Source organism: Pteropus vampyrus, unplaced genomic scaffold (assembly GCF_000151845.1).
Source record: "Pteropus vampyrus isolate Shadow unplaced genomic scaffold, Pvam_2.0 Scaffold59, whole genome shotgun sequence".
Lineage (NCBI taxonomy): Eukaryota > Metazoa > Chordata > Mammalia > Chiroptera > Pteropodidae > Pteropus > Pteropus vampyrus.
In genome coordinates, this window is record NW_011888840.1 from 2,540,940 (window position 1) to 2,563,699 (window position 22,760).

At 39.2% G+C, this 22,760-nt stretch overlaps 2 protein-coding genes and 1 long non-coding RNA gene across 4 annotated transcripts in view; 1 reads left to right on the forward strand and 2 right to left on the reverse strand.

The window, feature by feature from the left end:
• The window catches only part of ATAD2 (ATPase family, AAA domain containing 2), a 55,061-nt gene extending 42,258 nt beyond the window's left edge, over positions 1–12,803 (reverse strand). Inside the window, exons 1-2 of one of the 2 annotated variants that reach the window (XM_011360780.2) lie at positions 12,360–12,803; positions 3,654–3,802 (exon numbers count right to left, since the gene is read on the reverse strand). In XM_011360780.2, the coding sequence (XP_011359082.1) occupies positions 3,654–3,802; positions 12,360–12,527 (317 nt within the window). In that variant the 5' untranslated portion in view covers positions 12,528–12,803. Of the gene's footprint in view, positions 1–3,653; positions 3,803–5,162; positions 5,224–12,359 lie in introns of those variants that run through there. The other variant, XM_011360781.2, reaches the window with a different exon arrangement.
• Positions 12,804–19,466: 6,663 nt separating this feature from the next.
• On the reverse strand, positions 19,467–20,291 carry LOC111740185. The gene is made up of 2 exons (XR_002780482.1): positions 20,121–20,291; positions 19,467–20,049 (listed from the first exon to the last, which is right to left on the reverse strand). It is a non-coding gene; the product is annotated as an uncharacterized LOC111740185 (long non-coding RNA).
• A 288-nt stretch (positions 20,292–20,579) lies between these two features.
• Positions 20,580–22,760, forward strand: part of WDYHV1 (WDYHV motif containing 1) — a 15,730-nt gene continuing 13,549 nt past the window's right edge. Inside the window, exon 1 of the mRNA XM_011360783.2 lies at positions 20,580–20,798. Coding sequence (XP_011359085.1) covers positions 20,704–20,798 — 95 coding nt within the window. The 5' untranslated portion in view covers positions 20,580–20,703. The remainder of the gene's footprint in view (positions 20,799–22,760) is intronic.

A 22,760-nucleotide genomic window follows, 5' to 3' on the forward strand; every position in this document is an offset into this window, starting at 1 on the left:
AAAGTGAAATCAGCTTAGAGAGTAAATACTTAAGATACATAAAAACTTAAAAAACATTGAAAACTGTTGCGAAATGCGATGATATATGTATTAACTCTTAGCTAAACAAACTTAATCAAATCATCTTACTTAAAACAAAAAATGGAATCTTTAGCCTAGACAGTCAACAAAAGCAAGACAATGTGTCTTATACCACTGGGGTATAGTGGTCTAACACTCTTGAGGAATTTATAACTATAAACAGAACTAATGTTCTTTAGTGACATGTTAATTTCCTTCTAAGAACATTTGCTAACTATAGTCTTTACATGACATTGCACTATCATTCACATGTAGAAACAGTCCCATTTGTGAATTAGATGTCCCATTCATGAACAGGCAGACAGAATCTACTGAATTGGAAAGAACACTTTCCAAGACTTTAAAAAATGTATCCCAACCTCATCTTTCTTTCCAAAATCCACTGAGCAAACAAAACAGTATGTCTCATTTATTTATTTTTATGGACCCAATTTTCCATACTGAGATAGGCAATATCTATTAACTTACGTAAAAAGCTATTTGCAAATGGGCTGTTGTACATGTGGAATTTCGAATGTGACACTTTAAAATAAATTAAGCCATCTTATCCAGAAGAGTTAATTCACGTATTCTCATGACAATGGAAGTCATCATAATTCCTTACCCTTTCTGGAACACAAGTAAGAACCAAAAACAAAATAAAAATCTCTAAGCAATCCATTTACAGGTCAAGGCCTAGTTTGTTCATAGGCTCATTCTCAAAAAGGAACCTTCCCCTCCATACTATGTAGGTCTACGCTTTTATAAACTAGGCCCCTATTAGACGCTAGGAATGCAATGATTAACAGAGCATTTTTCTTTTCTTTTTGCCTATATGGGAAGGGGAGCACTTGTCTGCTTACAGAGATTGGTAAACTGTTTCTTAAACAGTAAATAGTTTAGACTTGTGTGCCATACAGTCTGTCACAACTACTCACATGACAACTCTCACACTGAGGCAGGAAAGCGGCTACAGACAGAATGAATGGGCATGGCTATATTCCAATGAAACTATTTACAAAAACAGGTGCCTGGACTTTTGTCAACTCCTGAGAACCTGATGAAAGCTATGGATCTTTTCTCCCTAGAAAACCGTGTGCACTCATACAAGTTTAAGCATTACATCAGAGGTTTCACGTGCCCCTGAAAACTATAATTACTGGACCCTACTTAAGAGCTCTTAGGTCAAAAGAAATACAGATCTTGTCCTCAAGGCACAGTTACTCAAATCTTGTGTTATTCTAACAGTTTCAGTCCCCTGGTCTTTGAACCTCAAATAGATTTAAAACAAAGTGAGGAAAAATGTAGAAAGAGATTACTACGGTCAGGCAAACTGGCACAGCACATGGGTCACCCTGATAAGAAACAGGATTAACTATATAAAGCAGAATTCAAAAACACCGGTAGGCCATTTTATAGAATTCTTATACAAGCAAATCCTGATGTTATCATTACGTAAAATAATAGTCAATGGAAACAATTCAAATATCCATAAACTAATGAGTGGATAAACAAGATGTGATATATTCATATTACGGAATCTTACTTGGCAATTAAAAAAAATTAAGTGCTGATAGATACTACAACATAGATAAACCCTTCAAAACAATATACAAGTGAAAGCCAGACACAAAAGAGCATATGTCATATGATTCCATTTATATAAAATGTCCAGAATAGGCAAAGTCTTAGAAATAGAAAATATAGATTAGTGGCTCCCAAGGGGCTGGGTTGGGGGATAATGGGCACAGGTTTCTTTCTAGGGTGATGAAGACATTCAGAAATTAGATAGTGGTGATGGCTGCACAATATTGTAAGTATTCTCAAACATTGAACTACACGCTTTACTATTATGTGAATTATATTTCAATAAAGTTGCTATTTAAAAATAATTAAAGAGAGAAATTCAATATCTTTTAGAAGAAATCTAGTTTAAAAAACTAAGTCACTTTACATCCAATTTAAAAAGCACTTATTTTAACACATTCTTTTAATACCTTTTGAGTATAAAGCCCAGCATGTCTCACAAATTCGAATAATTTACAGATCTTTTTAAAGGTAAAAACTTTGAGGATTTCCAACATTGAATTGTTTTGACTATGTACAAGCCGAAATAGATATAACTTCTTTTGTTTTATATAAATGAAACAATAAAATCAACCACCAATTGAAATATTAACGTAATAAGGTTTTGTTGAAACAAAAATAGCCATTTGCTGTGTGAATGTGGTACCAACTGCTATTAATTTCTCTTGAGTTTGCTTTGTTACCTATGTTTCTTGCGTATGATGATGACTCATTTCAACCACTTCTCTTTATTCAAAGTATTCCAAACCCTTACTTGAACAGCACATCATGATATCACATCAGGTGGCTTTATCTTGGAAGCAGCTGCACTGTTTATGTATTAAGGTCAGACTCAATTCTTATCTTATGAATCTGAGATAACTAAAGCAATACTACTAGGTTACAATTTAAGTGTAAACACCAAAGTAGGGCATAGCACGGGGATAGCTCAAATTGTATTTCCTAGATTCTAAAAGTTGTACATTTCTCATTTTAACATCTCTGAAATTGGAATGTCTTAATATTGATGACATGTCATGATTTAACCTTCAGGGTTTTTTTCTTAGTCTTATAAAATAATGTGTGTTTCAGCTGCTGTTATCTTGGACTCCCTGAAATACAGGAGTAAATACTTCATAAAAAATAGATGAAGCAAGATGCAAATTAAAAAATATATAAAAGATTAACTGAAAAAAATAGTAACAAAAAAACAAAAGGGTACAACCTCACTTATCTAGAAAAACCACAATACAAAATAAGAAGCAAAATTTTATTTAAGAGTGGGAGAGTTCTAGTCTCCTAAATTATTATGAGTAATTTCTTTATAAGAATTAATGCAAAAGCAATTATTTCGTCAAACAAATTTTAATTGGCATTTCTCCCCACTTATGTTAGGCCCATCAAAGTGCGGGGAAAAATGAAGATTTTGAGCTAATTAAAGTTAGATTTAAATCTGCCCTAAACCAAACAAACTCAAGTTCCATGAACTACCTAATTCACTGAAAGTAATTCCTTGAGTATTAAAATGGGATTCTTGCCACCCATCTCAGGGTTCTTGAGAAATGAAATTTAAGTATGTAAAGAGTATCTAGTAAGACAAGTAAAGAAAACCATGTTCTGCTTCTATGTGAAGACTGCTTTAGAAATACAACACAGGAATTCATAAATGACTCAGAACTGATGAAAAACTTGATAGCAAACAATCAAAAATATAGCTACTATTTTGAATAATGTCTTTGTATAGACTATGAAGAACCACGAATCATAAACAAATCAACCAACCTTGTCAGTTACATTCACACATATCACAAATATCATCTTTGAACATGCAAATAAAAACAAACCTGTGTACACATCAAATTTTCAGTTCAATAATATTCACTTGTGGCAATTTCGTTTCAAATAAATTACATTTTACAACCCTGGCATCTTGATGACCAGTGAAGAATACACTTAAAAATTAAATGCAAATCCTAAATTATTACTTTAAAACTATTTTGAATTAGCATTTGACCATCTTGTATTACCTTGTAAAATGCCTGCCATTAGTATGTTTCTCTGTTATTTCCATATTCTTATCAAAACTAGAATCTGAAGAATTCTGTGCATTTTTTCTCAAAGTCTTTAAGGCACGTTTCCGGTGGTAAGTTTCAACTTCTTTAACTGAAGACCCATCCTTTAAAAAAAATTAAGAAAGCCATTCAAGTTTTTTTTTTAGTCAAAATCCTCAAATTAAACTTCTAAGAGTTTTCTCTGATTACAAGTTTATAACAACTTCTTTTGGTGCAGAATCATCTTGCATCTCCCCAAGAAACTACAACAATTAATATCTAGAAAAAAATAACCATTTTGATAAATATCAGCAAGGTCTATGAAACAACTAATGTAAGACTTATTGAGGTTTACAGTTCTATTTCATAACAATTAGTCTAGAGAGTGAAGTTTTCCACCATGGAAAAGAAGTTGGAATAGTTCCTAACAGTAAGTACTCCGTTATTTTAAGGCTACAGAAATTAGAAAGATATACACCGTTGCAACCACTGGCAACAATCTTAAAATAACTGAACCATCGGAACTATAATTTTGGCTTGGATGACAAAAAGAAGTTATTATCTATTTCACACAGATAATGCAACAATTGAATTCAAAGCCTGTTAAGTATGTTAATCTGTTGTAAAAACCATAGAGCTCTATGTAACATCATTTCTGCACAATAGATTAGAGGCCCTCTAAGTTAGTGGGCTGCTTTATGAGCTACAGAACTGCAGTCATAAACTATTCAAAAGTTCATACACACCTCTGTGAAATTGTATAAAGCTTACTTTTACATTAGAAGGCAAAAGTTTAACAACTCTATAATTCTATGCCTTACTATGAAAATTGATAATTTTAGAAAAACAGGCAGCATTAAAAAAAAAAGAAACGTTAATGTCTCTCCCCCACCCCCAAGGCAGACTTTACCCATTATCTATCTCATTGTGTTTTATCAGGACATTCTGTTATTTATAATTTTGTTTTGGGCAGAATATTTGATTGGTTCACAAAGGGAACAAGGTATGTATACCACAAGAATTTGTGTAAGAATTGGACAAGTACTTCATTAAATATTAAGTGATGTGCATAATTTGCTATCATTTTTATCAGTATATTTATACTCAAGGATGTTTGAAAAAAATACCTACTCTTTTAGGTAGGTATATTAATTTTAAAACACCCACATCTTAGATGGGAATACTGTAACAACATTTTCCAAGGAAAATATTAAGGGAATCTATATTTCCAGATTCTTAACCTCCATATGTACTTTTTCTTAAAACTGATCTGCCTGAGAAGGCACCTTAACTAACACAAAGCATCTTCTTCTTTCATTTACCTTTCTGCCATTTAACAAAAGAAAGCCCTCTCTCTTCCTCATTTTGAATCTTACTATTGTGGACTGCCTTTAGTAAGGCATTAAAAACCTTACTAAAGCCAAAGAAAGACACTAGTGTAGGTGTTAAGAAATTGAATGACTAAGCTACTCAACAAATCCTTACCTTTGTTAAGCGGTTTCCAATTCTTTGCTTCCAAACAAAACTGAAAGGAGACCTAATTGAGCTAAGAAACCATTAAAAATAAATGTTGGCAAATGATTTTTGGCATATAAGCCAGAAAAACTGAGTGGTATTGCTAACGAAAACTCTTTTTATCACTACCTACTTATTGAGATAAACAATGTTTCTCAATGCTTAAAATTGTAAAAACAATGGAAGTGATAATAAATACTGTCTTCAGCAATAAGATTCATCCACAGATACATGAACTAATTGAGTGGGAAGGGGGACTTCACACATGAAATCCTAATGAAATATTACTTTATATCGTAGAGACCTGTGATCATAGAAAAGTAGAAAAAAATTTCAAATTTTATTTTACAAGCATGAAAGGATAATAAATAATATTAAAGCATAAAAATATATGAAGTTAAAATGCTGTGAGTTAAGTGGACTGGAAATACAAATTAAAGGAGTGAAAAAAAGAATTAAGGTAAAATTTCTAACTGCTAAAAGAGCTTGCTCATGTATTTTTTTTTAATGTTCCAAGAAATATATCAAATAACTATGGTTTTTGGATTCCAGTGACTACTTGTAAAAGTCTGATGTAACAGTTTTATTTTTTAATGTCAACAATAAAAAATGACAGAAATGATCTCCTTTGTTAACTATTTAAACCAATGGGGTGGAGGAATCTTAGATGGCAGCTTAAAAACATAAGAGAATACAGAGCTAAAAGAAATTTAGGATGTCTCAGAAGAAAACAGTGAAATAAGCATTTTTTGGTGACAATATAAAAATATTGCACATTCTCTCTTATATGAGGCTCCTAGAGTCATCGAATTTATAGAGACAGAAAGTAGAACGGTGGTAGCCAGGAGCTGGGAGGAGGGAAAAATGGGGAGTATTTCATGGGTAGAGTTTCAGTTTTGGAAGATGAAAAGATTCTAGAGATGGGTGGTGGTGATCACTGCAGAACGTGAATGTACCTAATACTATAGAGCTGTACACTAAAAAATGGTTAAAATGGTAAATTTTATGTTATCTATATTTTATTACAATAAAAAAGTAAATGTTACCATATTCCTGGAGATGATAAAAAAGGGTTTTTTGTTTGTTTGTTTGTTTTTAAGAGGAGGGGGTGGTAAATACTAGGAAAAAGATTCCTTGAGGAACTTGAAAGATTTCATCTTCTAAGTGGCATAAGTGAATATTTGATTTGCACAGTGAATGTCTTTATTCATCCTCCTTAAATAAACACTAGGCATCAAGAAAGATCCTCCTTAACAGTGTGGAGAAAAAATTAAGTTTTTTGGGAATCACCTATATAGGTACAAACTGTGGAACTTTAAAATATCAATAACTTTCAAATATACTTCTTATAAAAGACATGCTAAGTGAAATAAGCATTCAGAGATAACCACCTTTTGGTGCACAAATCATTCCTTCCTATGCAAATACAGTCACAGGATTTTTAAATTGGGATAATACTATTTATGTTTTATAACAGTCTTCTAGAAATAAAAACATTTTCCCATGTCATGAAAACATTATTCTAAAAATCTTTCAAAATGAATAGTATTCCAGCCATTACATGAATCTACCTAACAAACTGCTTAATGTATCACACACTTAGGTTATCTAAATTTTTTTTCTGTGCCATAAATACCTCTAAATCAATTATCGTATGTACATCTGATTTCCTAAGGAAACTAGCACAGTTATTAAATCAAGTCACATTATAATATAGCTAAGCAAAATAATTCTCAAGAGGTAAGTAAAATGCCAACTCATAACAGTAATTAACACTGGATGATAGAAATAGGGACTTTCACTTTCTATTTTTCTCATTTTTATAACATGTATTACTAGAAAAAAATTTCCTAAGAAGTAAAAACTGAAGAGAAAACATACTTAATCTGAAAACTAAACATGGAGCTGTGTCCTCATTTAGTCTTTGGCCAAAATCTACTTAAAAAATTGAGAGCACAGATAGTTTCTAAAAAGTTTTAGAAGAGGAAAAGTATACTGTTAGATTTTAAGTGTTACAATCTTGCAGAATCAGTAAGTTAGTACAGGGAGCAGGCAACAATAGAATAACAAAAGTTTTCCCCCCAAATAGACAAAATTACATAATAGAAATATTCTAATATGTTGTTTTCCCACAAGACCAAGCTTATTAAAGCTTTAAATTCATAACAAAAAATGCATATAGGGGTCAGCTGGTTAATTCAAGTATCAATTCAACAAATAAGGTTCAAATGGGGTTTTAAAAATCATAGTTATAATACTGGCAAAAGATCTATTCATCTGGACTTGGACTTGCAGCTCTTCGAAAGCTTTAACAGTAGCATATTCTTATGCACAATGGTATGTATACACGTCATACTCAGCACAGTTGTGATATCCCTTCCTCAGCTTCATCCTGAAACAGGTGTGGCCATTTCCTTACCATGCATCTATTCCACAAGCTCCAACAATTTGGTTTCTACCTCTACAGCTTTTTCATTAGAACCAAAACTATCTCCCAATAGCTAAATCCACTGGCCTCTGCTCTACCTCATTGACTTCTATGGAGTTGATTACTCCCTTCTTTAAATGCTTTGATTCTTTGGTTTACATGATACTCAAAACATAGCTATTGCTCCAGATCTTCTTAAATATTTTTGTGTTTTGCTATGTTTTCTATTCACCTTCAAGGATTCTACTATCACCTCTATACATGTGACCACTCCTAAACAACATGTAGTGCTAATCTCTCAAACTCTGGCATCATAGCTCCAATGATGGTCTACTGCTCACCTCTTTAGCTGGAAACAACATGACCTTCCCTCCTGGAGTAACTTTCAGACCCCCTGCAGTATTTTTTGGCATTTTTGTCCCCATTCCTTTTAGTACCATTTTAATTTAGGTTCTAGTTTTCTAAGATACATTGCCTAGGACTGATTCTTGACACATCACTTAAAGCTGTATAATCTTAAGGTCTCTGTGTCTTAGTTTCCATATCTGAGGATAATAAGTTTTTATAGGGCAAATGTGTATGTGTGTATTTGGTATACACATATACCTTGCGTGGCATATAAGTGCTATATAATTAATATTATAATCTTAACTGGTATTCCAAACTTCAGATTTGTTGACTAAAATCCACCTTAAACACTATCTCATTGGATCCCTGTCCTAAAAGTTGCAACTTCTTAAACCTAAAATCAAGGGCCAGTCAAAACAAGTATACTCCCTCTAATGCAGAACATGTCACACAACTCCAGGGAGCAACACTGATGGCTACACATCAAAATTTCCCTATCCATGCTGTGTGATACTTCGCTGAGCTGTACACTTTTCATTTTTCTGTGTTGTGTTATGCTTCAAGTTTTAAAAAATCTCCCATGTATTGTACACATAAGTGTCAAGTTTAGAATATCCCTCCAGACTTTTAAATAAATATATAATTTTTAAAAACAACAAAAATAGTACTTTCTACATACTATAGCATGTTTTATTTTACCTAAAAACATACAGAATAAAAATGTACATAAACACAACACAAAAGTAGTGGACAGTCATCACCAAAAAAACTCCTTACCATTCGTCCTTAAGTGACACTTCAGCATGAGAAATAACACTTAAGTTAATGAATCAAAGAGCCTCAGGCCCATGAAAACACAGAAATAGATAATGGCTAGTTTGACTCTGAAGGAAAAAGAAACCACAGAAGGAGCATCCAAACTCGTAAAGTTGGTAGGATGTAAATAAAAGTTTAAAAAATAAGAAAAACAAATTTAAAACAAAAAAAGAAAATTCAGAGAATCCACACAAGTCAGGGGGGAAAATATCTCTACACTCAGATGAGTGAGACCATATTCAAAATGTAAAAGTAGAATGTGGTTAATAAATGGGTTAACTATAAGCATCTTTAAAACTTGAAGATAAGGTTGGTTTCTGAAATTAGATGAAGAAAAATCCAAGTTAACAAATTAATACGACTAAATTTAACCATCTTTAAAAGTAACCTATCCTAAGAAATGCTCTGTCAACAAGTATGTGGCTGAGGAGAGTAGGAAATCCAATCAGACCCAAATACGATCAGGGTGCCAAGTTTCTGAAATACATAATTGACATAAAAAGCAAGCTCTAATCAAATATATTGAATAAAAAGTCCCCAAATTAGAAAATATTCCAATCACAAAGGTATGGTTCATATGTGGTACTAGTGGGCTCTGTCGACATGAATACATTGCCCCACAGGACAATCTATTTCTTTTGATCAAATCCCATGCTCGCTAAGTAACCCTCTGATTATAATCTGGTCTAGAGAATTTATAGAAGAGAGGAAAACTATGTCTTAAAAAGGTATAATCTCTACTGGAAATCCAGGCCTGGAAAAATTATCCTTCCACTCTACAAATCCAGCTGAGTGCTAACTGCTCCATCACATGCCACTGATACGGCATTTATGACAAGGAGCCTCTGTGTGTATAGTCCGTCTCCTTTGCTAAACTAAGTTCCATTAGCGCAAAGACAATCGACAACACATACTGTGTACCTACTACACCACAGGTTCTTTTCTTGGTACTGGGAATGCATTGCTGAACAAAAGGTCAAAATCCAAATCCCTATGGAGTTAAATTCTGATTTGGGGAGAGACAAAAGTATTTAAAAAGTAGGAAATTATAGAATATGTTAGAAGCTGATAAGTACTGAGGGAACAAAAAGCAGAATAAAGGGGCATGTCAATGAATGGTTTGCAATTTTAAATAGAGTGGTAAGGGGTAAGCATCACTGAAAAGGTGAAATTTTACCAAAGACTTAAAAAGACACATTCTCAGGTTCTCCTAGGTAGAACTCAAGTTCTATCACTTACTAAAAAGACAAATTTGCGTAAACTAAGTCTCTACGCCTCAGTTCTCTCACCTGCAAAGATAAATCATACCTACTTCCTAGTTATGAGTACTGAGTTAATATTTGTAAAAATCTTGGAACACATTAAGCACTGAGTTCTGATTTCTTTTTTAATTAAAAAAAAATGTAAAAGTAAAGGAACAGGTCATATAGATATCCAGGAGAAGGGTATTCCCAACAGAGGATAGAGCAAGTCAAAGTCCTTGGTATTCAAGGAGCTCCTAGGCCAGTGTGGCTGGAAGACTGGGTTTTGTAAAAGGGGGAATGGAAGAGCATTCCATCATAAAAAGAAGGGGGCAAGGAGGCGCAGGGTTGCTACCAAACTTTCAAACTTTTTACTCTTCAATAGAGATTTTTGAGCAGAGGAGTGCTCAACTGTTGACCTTGAAAAAGATCATCCGGTAAGTTATATTGAGAACTGTTCAGAGGGGGTTATTATACAAAAGGATGGAAAACAGGGAGGCCAGTCAAGAATCTATTTTAATAATTCAGACAAGAATGGCTTGAACCAGCATGGCAACAACAGAGGAGCTGAGAAGTGGTCAGACAATGAACATATTTTGAAAGCATGAGGCAACAGAAATTGCTAATATGAAATGGAGAGGAGTAGAGGATGACTCTAAGGTTTTTGGCCTAAGGAATTGGAAAGACAGAGTGGCCATTAAGATTGCGGTCGTAAGAGCTGACACCGACTGAGTCCTAACTACAGTAAGTGCCAAGTGTCCTTACATGCATGATCACATTTAATTCTCATTACCCATGTGGTGACTATCATCCTTTTAACAAATGTAGAAACCTGCTGATTACTGGTAAGCTAAGATTCAAAACTAACAGTTGTTTTAAGCACCTATATTAGTTAACCAGTGTGTAATACATCATTAGTCACAGGATCTAGCACCGTCCTGAAGATACTAAACATTCAATAAATTTTCTGAAATGATTTGCTTTTCTGAACATAGGTTAAATAAATCAAGTGACCCTAGTTCAGCGCACAAGTATCTGGCCTCCCCAGATCTCTATCAACTTCTGCACATGATTGAGAAACATCCTCAAAGTCAGGAAATCGTTTTTACAATTCAGAATCACAATTTCAGAGACTGAACGACACTTTCACTGCCCTCAGCAGAGAAGCAACTAGTATGGGAGATCTACAAAAGAAACCTATAACTTATTTCATACAAGATCACTCTCTTAGAACTAAGTCTTGTCACTCTCTCCCGCCACACATACCTCCCCTTGACCTTTCATTGGGACGTCCCAATTCCTAACACTTTCTGGTCCTATTTTTTCTTCTCCGGTGCCTACCCTCCCTCCAACAGAACTAGACAACTTCCTACTGCCTCAGATTTTACTAGTGTTGCTTTCTCAATTTTTCCAGCCTTTTTAGTGCTGTCCCCTCCACCTGTGCCTCTTCCAACAGCTGGGGTTGAGAGGTAGAGGTACTGTTTCTCTCAAAGGAGGAGCAGTTCTTTCAACGGGGCTTTACTGCTCCACCCCCCCCTGGAAACTTCCGCTATAGACACTGTTTATAACTGCAGCATGATATAATAAAAAGGAAAAGGTTTTGGAGACAGAGAATCCAAGTTCCCATTTGAGATCTACCACTTACTGGTTACCTTCTTGAGTCCGTTTCTTCAACTGTAATGTAAATATTATAACTACCCACTCTCATGAAGCTGTTATGAGGCTTGAGTGAAAAGGGTGTACATGAAGTGTTGGTCGCCATCCCTCCACATTATGCAACCTGGTATTTATTCACTGCACTCTTGTCACTGAAGGGTTTCCTGACCTCCATTTACGATCTTGTCTCCAGATCGTAAATGGAGGTCAGGAAACCCAAATTAGAATCTTTCTATCTCTGTGGTCCCCAAAACCTTTACTACGCATAGTCAGCAGTCAGTAAATGTGCACTGCATTCGAATGATGCGAACCTAGGGCGGGAAGCTGGGCGATGGGTTAGGGAAGTATGTGAGGTGGGGGGTGGGGCTGCCCCTCCCAAACCAAGGCTCGCCCCTCAACTGCACTTCAGCTCCAGAGGACTTCGGCTTCCTCTTGTGTGAAAGTAGGTAGTAATGGCTCAGCCCTCTTCCAGTCAGTGCGATCTCTTCACCCGACCCACACCCCTTCGGGCTCCGATCTTAAGGAGCCTTCCATTTTACTCGTCCTCCACAATACTCCCAACCGCTCCCCCAACTGTCACCCCGACCGCGCAGCCCACCCCCAGGCCCCACCCGGGCAAAGGGCCGCGAGCAGTCCCTCAGGCCCGGCCCTAGGGGCCCGCCCCAGGCCGGTACTCACGCCCGCGGCGGCCGCAGTGACGGCGGACTGCTCAGCGGCGCGGGCCGAGCGGAGCCGCCTCCGGCCGATCTGCTCTAAGCTGAGGAACTCGTTGGACAGGTCCAGGGAGCTCGTGGCCGAGGCTGCGGAGTGGCTGTGCAGCTCCAGGCTGCTGCGGAGAACCACCATCTTCCCCTGCTCCGGGCCCCCGCGTCCGCGGCGGGAGACGGGGCCAGTGCCGCGCTGCAAACGCTCAGGTTCTTCCACGCTCCGAATTCTGGCGCCACAAGCCCCGCGCTAGCGGACTCGGCGCGCGCGCCCGGAATCCCTCCGCTGCAAGTCCCGCCCACGCCGTCAGCCTACAACGGCGGGCTCGAAACCTGCCTCCTAGCTGTAGAGCGAAGGAGCGCGGGCCGAAGGCGAGGAGAACCTGCACCCGCAGTGTCGAGGACCGGAGCGATCAGAGGCGCGAGGACGCTGACTTATATTCTCATCTAGTTCCGGCTCGCTGAGCTCGGCGGAGGGAGATGGCGGGTAGCGGCACAAAGTCCCGTTTGGAATTTTGGCGCGTGGATGTCAGAGGGGGAAGGGAGGCTCCCGCCAGCTCTGATTGGCTGGCGGGGCCTTGGTGGCTCCTCCCCGCCCCTCCCGACACCTGCCTTCGGCTTCCCCCCGTGCAAGATTCAAATGCAAAAATGCCAAGTCCTTGACTGGAGGGCTAATAAGCAATTGGCCTTTGTCGAGTTTTGACTTTAATCCTTAAGAGGCTTTTAGTGATAGCTTAACCAAAACAAGTTCAAAAGAAAACAGAAGGGGAGTTAAAAGTGAGTCGATAGAGTACTGTAAGGGCGCAGGTTCTGTACCCAACACTGCCAAAAGTCCCATGTATACGATCTTGAGCCAATTATTCACCTAGCTAGGTTTTAATTTCTTCATCTTTAAGTTAACTATAATAATAATAACTAAAGTTCTAATATACCTTAGAACCGCGTCTGCACTTAAGAATATTTGCTACTATCAGAATTACAGAAAATGGCTTCTCTAAGATTACAGCAGTTACTTGACTACTTTGAAACAGATAACATGCTGAATGATCAGAATGCGAGAGTCCTAGTGAAACAGAAACAAAACCTATTTATTGATTCGGATAACTACATTTCCTTAATTTGACGGTTATTAAATATTTATTGAGCATCTATTATGTACCAGGCCCTAGACTAAGCACTGGGAATGAAGTAATGAACGAAAAGCAAAAATGCTCTCATAGAACTTAAATTCTGGTGGAAAGAGAAAGACAAACTAAATGTTAGTTAAAAGATGGTAAGTCTACAGAGAAATATAAAGTAGAGAAGAAGGGAAGTGTGCAGTTTTACACAGTAATTAGGGAAGGTCTCGCTCAGAAGTATAAGCAAAGATCTAAAAGAGGTTAGGTATATCTGGGAGAAGAGATCTGCAAGCAGAGAAAAGGACAGTGAGGATGATAAAATCAAAAAGCCGCTAGCAGCAGATCCTGCAGGGCTACTGGCCTCAGCTGTAAGGTTATTTTATTTTTTTACTTTTTATTATAAGTGAGATGAAAAGACGCATCACAGGATTTCGAACAGAGGAGTGACTTATTCTGACTTTTTGAAAGAATCCAACTGGCTGCTGAATGGAGAATGCACTATTTGGGACATACTTATACTAAAAAAATATTCGTTGTTTTATTTTTATGGGGTGTCCTGTATTTTATTTGCTATATCTGGCACTAGTTAGGAGGTCACTATAGTTATTTGGTCAAGAGATGACAGTGACACACACCAGTGTGAGAGCATGGAGGTAATGAGAAATGGTCAAATTATGGTTATATTTGGAAGAAAGAGCCAACTGAATTTGCCTATTAATTGGATTTAGGCATCAGAGAAAGGAGTCGGGGATGACTCCAACGTTTTTTTTTTCTTTGAGCTAATGGAAAGAGGAAGCTGCACTTAGACGAGGAAGGCTATGGCTAAAGCAAGTTTGGAGGGAATAGCAGAAATTCCTTTCAATGTACATTTAAGATACAGAAGTTATTACATATTCTGCATTTTATATTGTGCCTTTTAAAAAGTTTTCAAAAATGTGTGCATCATATTTACCACAGCATTATTTACAATGTCAAAAAACTGAAAACTTAAATGTCCTTCAGTGGGGTCTCTCTTAAGAATGCTATATAGTCAAAATGCTGTATAGTTAAAAATTATGATGTAATTGTGTTAATTTAATTATGTGTCATATGGTTCCATTTTTGCTTTTAAAAAAATGTTAGCGTATACTTGTGTTGGATAAAGTCTTGAAGAAACTACAACAAATGTGAATGGTTAATTTTTGAGTGGTAATATTATGGTTGTTGTGTAGTTTTTTTGTACTTTTCTCAATTTTTCCGATTTTTTGGCATTAAATATGTATTAATTTTACAATAGAAAAAGCTTTAAAATGATCATTTACCCAATATAAATGCAAGAGGAAAGAACAATATTTAAAGTAGCATAGTGTACACTTTTGATATGTTCACTTTCCTTTACACATATTATACCTCAACAAAAATGTATAAAAAGAACTACTCAAAATACATATGCATTTGTGATTGTTAGATATCACCAAATTGATTTCCACAGAAATTATAGCAGTCGTTTAGTTCTTTTAAAATAAGCAAAGAAATAGAGATTTCAGAGCACCAACAGATAGAGCCAGCCAAAGAGTTTTCACTGTTCCTTTATTCTCTCTCCCACAATATTTAGAATTACCATACCTGTTTCAGCCTTTGGTTGGTGTAGCGGGTTGATTCGTGTACTCCAAAAAGTACATGTCCAAGTTCTAAACTCTGGTACCTGTAAATTGGCCTTGTTGAGAAAAAAGAGGCTTTGCAGATGTAATTAAGGATCTAGAGATGAGATCATTGTGGATTTATAGTGGACTGGTGTCATAGGAGAAAAGAGAAGGAGATTTGACACACAGAGGAGACGGTGATGTGAAGATGAAGGCAGAAATCGGAGTGATGCATCGTTAAGCCCAGGAACACCAACGATTGCCAGCAAACCACCAGAAGCCAGGAAGAGGTATGGAATAGATTCTCCCTCACAGCCTCCAGAAGGAGCCATCCCTGTTGACACCTTGATTCCAGACTTCAGGCCTCCTGAACTGTGATAGAATAATTTTTTAAAGCCACCTATTGGTGTTAATTTGTTATAACAGCCTTAGGAATCTTACGGAGTTGTTTGGAATTGGCCTTTGGGAGGTGATACTTCTTCCCTTTTCCAAAGTCTTAGCTTTTGTAGATTGGAGTGACTTGATTTAAGAAAAGAAGGGGCAGAAGAAACTGAGGGCCTTTCCCCAAACTCCTGACTGCTTAAAGAGGGTCAAGTGTTTTTTACCCCAAATGCGACAGAAAAGAGGGCTGAGGTAAGAGCTAATCATAATTCCATTACGTCATTTGAGATGAGGTCATAGATAGGTCCCTTTCTACCTTCTTACTCTAACAAAGTTAGAAAGTAAAAATCAGTTTCTACAGGGATGTCTTTCAGGAATGTTATAAATCTGTTACTTAAATTTGATACCTAATCTCATTGATTTTCCACAAAAGAGAGAAAACTATTAATCACTTGGAGGTGGGGGATGATCAGAGTTGACATTTGCCATTTTTTAGCTATTCAGAATTTCAATAGACACCTCTCCTATCTGAAAGATTTTCTCTTTGTGTGGGTTTGGGTTAGGCAGGGCCCTGCCTCCTTCAATACAAAGCCTATGGGGACAGCTACTTCATTTTCCTGTTAAGCTGGCAACTAGGACTCAAGCATGTGACCTTAGTTCAGTCCGTGGGCTGTTCCCACTTCAGATATTCATTGCCTCTTGAAGGAGTGACCCAAAGATGCAGGGGCAGAGATTATTCACGGTGGCAATAGCAGAGGGTACAGAGGCAGGATCATTGATGGTAGCATCCTAACTAGTGGATTCTTGGGTTCTTGGAGCATTATATCAGTGTAACCTGGCTGTGCTTCCCTTAAGTCCCACCCAACCTCCCTCCTCCCCATCCTTCCAGCAACGTGATTTCCTGTTTAAGTTAGCCAGAGATGGTTTCTGTTGTTTGCAACCAAGAACTCTGACTGGTATAGAGGCTTCGAGTCAGAAAGAGGAATTTTACCAGTGGTTTTCTAGAATGGACACTGACAAAAGGAACGTTGAGAGGCCATGTGAAACAGACACCCCTTTAAAATCTGGGGGATGGAGGATCAGGAGAGAGGGTCTGTGGGCACAGAAAATGAGCTGGGAAGATATGTCATGATTTTATGATGCGCTTTCCAGACTTTCCCTCTTTATCAGCATCCCCTAATAACACAGGCATGGGCTGGTCCATGCAGAGGGCCCTGGGAATACTGCCTCTCTTCTACCCCGTTCTAAGTAAGATAAGTAATAACAGTATTGTGCTCCCTCAGAGGTCCCATAGTACATTGCTGCCTTATCACTTACTGCTTTATACTGAAATTATCCCTTTTAGTGCAAGAAAGTAGTAACAGATATATGCAAATTAAACTAACAATGGGACTGGCAGTTTTTTGGCCTGTATTTTTTTAAAATAACAATGTGATACTGATATGGGTCCATTTCTTAAAAGCAATATAGCAACATGTATCAAGAGACCTGGAAAATATTTAAAACTGTTGGCCCAGGAATTCCTCCTCTAGCACTCCATCCTAACAGAATAATCAGAGTCACAGATCAAGATTTATGTATAAAGATGTTGATTGCTGCTTTATTTATAATAGAATGACTTGAAAACAAACTAATATACAATAGTAGGGGAAAAGTTAAGTGAGCAATAGTCTGTTCATGCAGCTTTTTATATTAATTTGATAATTTGATAGAAGAAATTTTTTTATTTTTAAAAATTTGTTGTTAAAAATACACGAAAAAAATTCAAGTAGTACAGAAATGTAAAAAATAAAGGTACAAGTTGCTCTGTGTGATTGCTATGAGGAAAAAGAGGTTTTCTCTTTCCACTGGGGTTACCAAGCCTGGAAAATATGAATATTGGGCTGCCAGCGGCCATCCTCCACACAGCAAGAAGTGAGGTCACCTGAGAACGAAGCCAAGCACTGAGCAGCAGACTGAAACAGGAAGAAAAGAAGGCCTGGGAGATGAGTTCTGCTTCTGATTCCATGAGACCTTGCTTTCTGCAGCTCATCCTCCAACTGTGAGAGACACTTCAGTTGTCCTTCCTGTTAAACGAGCTAATAAATAGCCTTTCTGCCCGGACTTTGAACGAGTAACGAGTCATGACTAATAAAACTGGGCCAGCTGCTTTGTTGGAATCAAATTTTATTGTTTGTGCTATTATCTTATTCTAACGATCAATTAATTCTTCTAACAACTTGATATGAGGCCCATTTGGCATAAAATGGGCTTTGGTAAACCACTGAAGTCCCCTAAGTAATCATCTTTCTTCATGGTCACAAACCATCCTGGGAATAGGTATCAAGTTCACCAGAGTATATAATGTCCGGAACACATATGCTTTCCTTTTATGAAACTCAAGATAGCAAGTATTCATATTTAGTCTTATGTAATCTCCTGCAACATATTTTCTCAAAGATCTATTAGAAAGGCTTTGGGGTCATAATGTCAAGCACTTTCAGTATGTTGGCATATATTTATTTGGATCTGAATATTTGTAACCCATTTAAAGTGATTTGGTGCTTTTTATCACTGAACTTATCTTGATTTTAATTTCCTCTTAAGGCTATTTTCCTTATACTTTACAGCTTGAGAATCATCTTCTTTGATAGAACGAAATAGCCATTGGCTATTTGTTTTCTTTCAGTTGTCTTATCACATCACATCATGTGGTCCCAAGCAACTGGATTACCTCTTCCTTTTTCTTCTAGCTCTTAATATTGAGCATTACGAATATCCCCTCCCCCAATAAAAATAAAACCTCTTTTTGTTATTAAACTTATGTATTATGTACCGAAGGCTTCCTGAATCTCCCCTTTCACATTTGTGGCCCTTTTTTATACTTTCCTTTATGTGTCCCTCCTCCAAAGCCCTGCCTTTTAACATCTTGATTTTATTGGATATTGGCTTCTTTGAATGAATCTCTTATTTCTTCCTCATCCAGATCATTGCAGTCTGTAGGTCAGGATCTGGTTCTAAGCACTTCCTACACTTGAGACCATATTCTTTTTTGGTCTCTACCATGAAATCATATGAATTTTTAAAATATTATCTATTTTTTCAATTTAAAAAGTAATTCCTTCTTATAAGGGAAAGTTTAAAGCATAAAGAAGCCCATTATGGCAGAGAGTGCTGGTTCTCTTCTTCCTCTTCTCTATTGTTTGCCCAGCAACTCCAGATCACCTCCAGCCTGGGTAAACCAGTGAACTCTGCTATCTGGTAACCAACCCACATCATCTCCAATGAGGTCCAAATCCCTTTCATATTTTTCCTTCTTGGGTATCCTTCCTCAGCCCATGTAGTTTCTTTACATCTTATAGTTACATTTTTATCTCAGTTAATTCTTGACATTTAACTTCCCTTAAGCAAGGTAGAGAAGTGGGCAGAAGGGCACTATCATCAACCAGTGGTGTGGGGATGCCTTGGGAGTCTGGGAGCCAGCAGGGGCAGAAGGCTTTCAGAATGCCTTGGGAGGGAAGGGAGGGGCTCAGGGAAGGGGAGACTTGATAAAGATGAGGGACAGACTGCTCAGTGTGTGGGCCTGCAAGCCACAGGTAACTTTGTGTAGGCCATGAAGGGCAGGAGTATGGGCAGGTGGCTGCCTACAGGCCTCCCTGGGCTCTGGTTTCTGTGTCAAGAAAGCTGCAGAAAGGTTATTGCCAAGCTATAGCTGCAAGGTAGCAGACAGATTACATCTGGGCCTGTGGCTGGGGCAGACCCCACTGGATATTCACACTCCAAAGTTTTGCACGGTCCCAGAAACTGCAGGAATCTTCTTCAACACACTTTAATGAAAAAAAAAAAAAAGGCTTAACATCATGCTCACTTTAAAGGACAAATGCTTAGAGGAATTTCAGTATCATAGAGCCTGTAGAAGTGTGTATTCAGAGCTGAGAGGCAATAAATTGATAACTGACACAAGGACTTATGCTCAAAATCTTTAGGATTTATGGACTTTATTAGAGTTCATGAGATTGAGAAATCTTACTGTAGATGGCCTATAAACCAAGAATTTCAGTTTGTATAATGGGAAGTATCCTGATCAGCTGTATATGTCCACTGCAAATGTAGACAATTCAGAGGGCTATAAAGCATAAAGTGAAAATACTCCATACCATTCATTTACCAGAGGTAAACATTGTTTTAACAATTTGGCTCTCTCCTTCCAGACTGCCAGCAAATAAAAATATATGATTAACACAATGGGTAGTATGTAGACTTTTAAAACTATTTTTTTACTCACTATATCAAGGAATCCATAGATCTTTCTGAGCCAATATATACAATTCTCTATTTTTAAAAATGTTGCAATATGGTGAGCTTTTAGGGTGATGTCCTTAAGACCATTCTTGATGCAGACATATTTGGAATTATTCACTACACACACACTTCTCCCTGGCTTTCGTGGACTCTAGGATCAAAGTACTAAAGCTTCATTTTTCACAAGCGTTTCTCTTATTACACTCGCACACGCCGAGTCTTCCGCATCTCATCTGGTTCCTCCACAGCTGGCAACCGGGCCCTAGAAAGGAGGAAGGGTCTTAGACGCCTCCAGGAGAGTCACAAAGCACCATTCAGGGTCCGGCGGCTTACCAACTCGAAGTCCTCCCCTGATTCCTCCCCAGATCGCCAACCAGTGACTTCTTTTCTCCTCCAGCTGATTGATCTCCGCAGACCGCCAACCCCGGCACTGCCGGCCCAGCCCCCCAGGAACCCGCGCCGCTAGCACCGCCCTGCCTCTGGCCCCACCCACCGGTACAGGCCGAATTTACCGGAAGCGCGCAGTCCTCCTCGCGGGGTTCCGTCCACGAGTAACTCAAGCCGGTCACCTCACCCTGGATCCGCCCACTCTGCCCTGTCTCCATCCTCTCGGAACGAGCCCTGCGCATCCCGCAGGCTCCTCCCACCCAAACCTGCTCCGCGAGTCCTGGGCCCGCCCACTCGGGCAGTAGCCCCGCCCCCCGTGCCCCGGCAACCTGAGCCGCTCGCCCCGCCCAGGTTCCGCCTGCCCGCCCCCAGGCCCCACCCCTTGGGAACTGCACCCGAGGCCCCGGGCTCCGCCCACTCGGCCCCGAGAACCCGCGCTGACTGGCGTACGCCCGCTCCTTTCCCGAAGCCCGCCAGCGTAGCCGGTCCCCTTGGCTCGCCTCAGGCCGGTGCCCTGGCCCAAGCCACCATGGAGGAGGATGTCGCTGCCGCCACCGCCGCTGCCGCCCGCTACCAGCCGGCCAGCCCCCCACGGGACGCCTGTGTCTACAACAGCTGCTACTGGTGAGAGAGCGCGGGCGCAACCACCAGCATCTCCGTGGCTAGCTCCACTGCGACGTCGCAGCTGGGCCCCGCCTCCTCCCGGCCCCTCCTCGGGGCTCTCTGGGCCGCGACTGGCGGGCTTCCCGGTTTGGCGGGAGGGGGAGCGGGAATGGCAGCAGCCTCGGCTCCTGAGTAGAGCGTGGTCTTTGGTTGGGGGTGGGGCAGAATTCTCCAGGAATGATAGGGTCGGCATTGCATTACTTCTGCCTGGCGCTTTTCGCTTGGGCATTTTTCAGCAGAGCTCAGCTCTTGGGGTCCAGGAAGGAGAGTTGGAGGCAGAGGGCGAAGCGCAAAGAGTCTTTGGAATTACTCTGCCTAAGCCTGTATGGTTTCACGCTGATGTGAAGGTCGTTTTAGTTTTGGAAGAAAAAGGAGGCCCAGAGATTTTGCAGTAACTTCTCCAAGGTCACCCAGTTAATAGCATCCAGGAATCCAATTGGTACAAGACCCTCTTGTACTAGAAACCATGATCTTTATCCACATGTCATTATACTAATGGTTACACTTACATAGCACTTGCTGTATGCCCAGCATTGTACTGTGTGGTTTATGGAAACGAATTCATTTAAGCCCCACAATTACCCTAGAGGGTAGGTTATTATCCCCTTTTTAAAGATGAGAACACTGAAGCACAGAGGGGTGAAAGTAACTCGTCTAAGGCCACATAGCTTGTGAGTGAAGGAATGGGGATTTACGAGTAGAGTTCGGTTCTGGAGTCCACCCTTGGACCCCTGTCCTAGGCCACCTCTGTGGCTGAATCACCACGCCTGGCTTGGCCCTTTTCACTCCCACACCTACCTTTCCCTTGCCTGTGTAGTGACTTCTTCCCCCACTTTCAAGTTCCTGCACAAGAAACCTTAGAGCCATCTAAATTACCTTTTCCTCCTTCAGCAGGTCACCAAACCAGTGCCTCCAAGAGCTTAACATTTGTTTAGCTCTGATGCATGTCAGGCCCAGTGCCAATTGTTCTGCCTATGCCTAAGAGATACGTTCAATTACTGGCATATCCCTCATTTTACTAATGAAAAGACTGAGCCACAGAGAGGCCTCACACATCTAGCAAGTGGTAGTCCTGAAACGGACCTCTGTGATGCCGGAGTCCTCGCTTAACTATTGTGCTTTATTTCTGCCCTGCCTCTCACCAAAATCCTATTTGTTCTTCTCCCTAATGTCCATTCGTTGTTTTATTCATTCATTTAATACATGTTTATCAGGCACTTGGAATATGTAATGCACCATTCTAGCTACTAGGGATACAGCTGCGAACAAAACAAAGTACCTGGTAAGATCTCATGGATCTTATGTTTTGGTTGGGAGAAAGCAGACAAAAACAAGTAAACCATGTTTAGGTGTTGTTAAGTGCTATGAGAAAAATAAAACAAGGTAAGGGATGGAGACTTACTATCTTATATTAGGATATTTTAGGAAGGCATTGTTGATAAACATATTTGAACGGACATCTGAAGCAAAAGGGGGCAAGAGCTTCATGGATATTGGTGGGAGAGCATTTCCGTTGGGGAACAGCAGCTGCAAAGACTCTGAGAACGAAGCATCCCATGACTATTGTAGGAATAACAAGGAGGCTGGCACAGTTGAGTGGAGCGATTTGATGGAAGAATGATAGGAGATGAATGTTTCTTCATAGACCTTGGCTAGCTGCTGGGGGGGCCCGGTCCTGTCCTTCCTTACAGGCCTTTCTGCCCAGCTCTCGCCTATACTGTCAGGTTCTTAACTTTTCTGGCTTCACATTGCTAAAAAAGACATTCTCAATTTGAATGTGCCAGAAAATCATCTGGGAGCTTGTAAAACATGCAGCTTGTAGGGTCCCACCCCAGGGAGTCTGGATGTGTCAGCAGCACAGTTGAAGAGTCTTGAGTCTGGTTTGTCGATCACATTTCGAGGAATACAGGCATAGACAGTAAA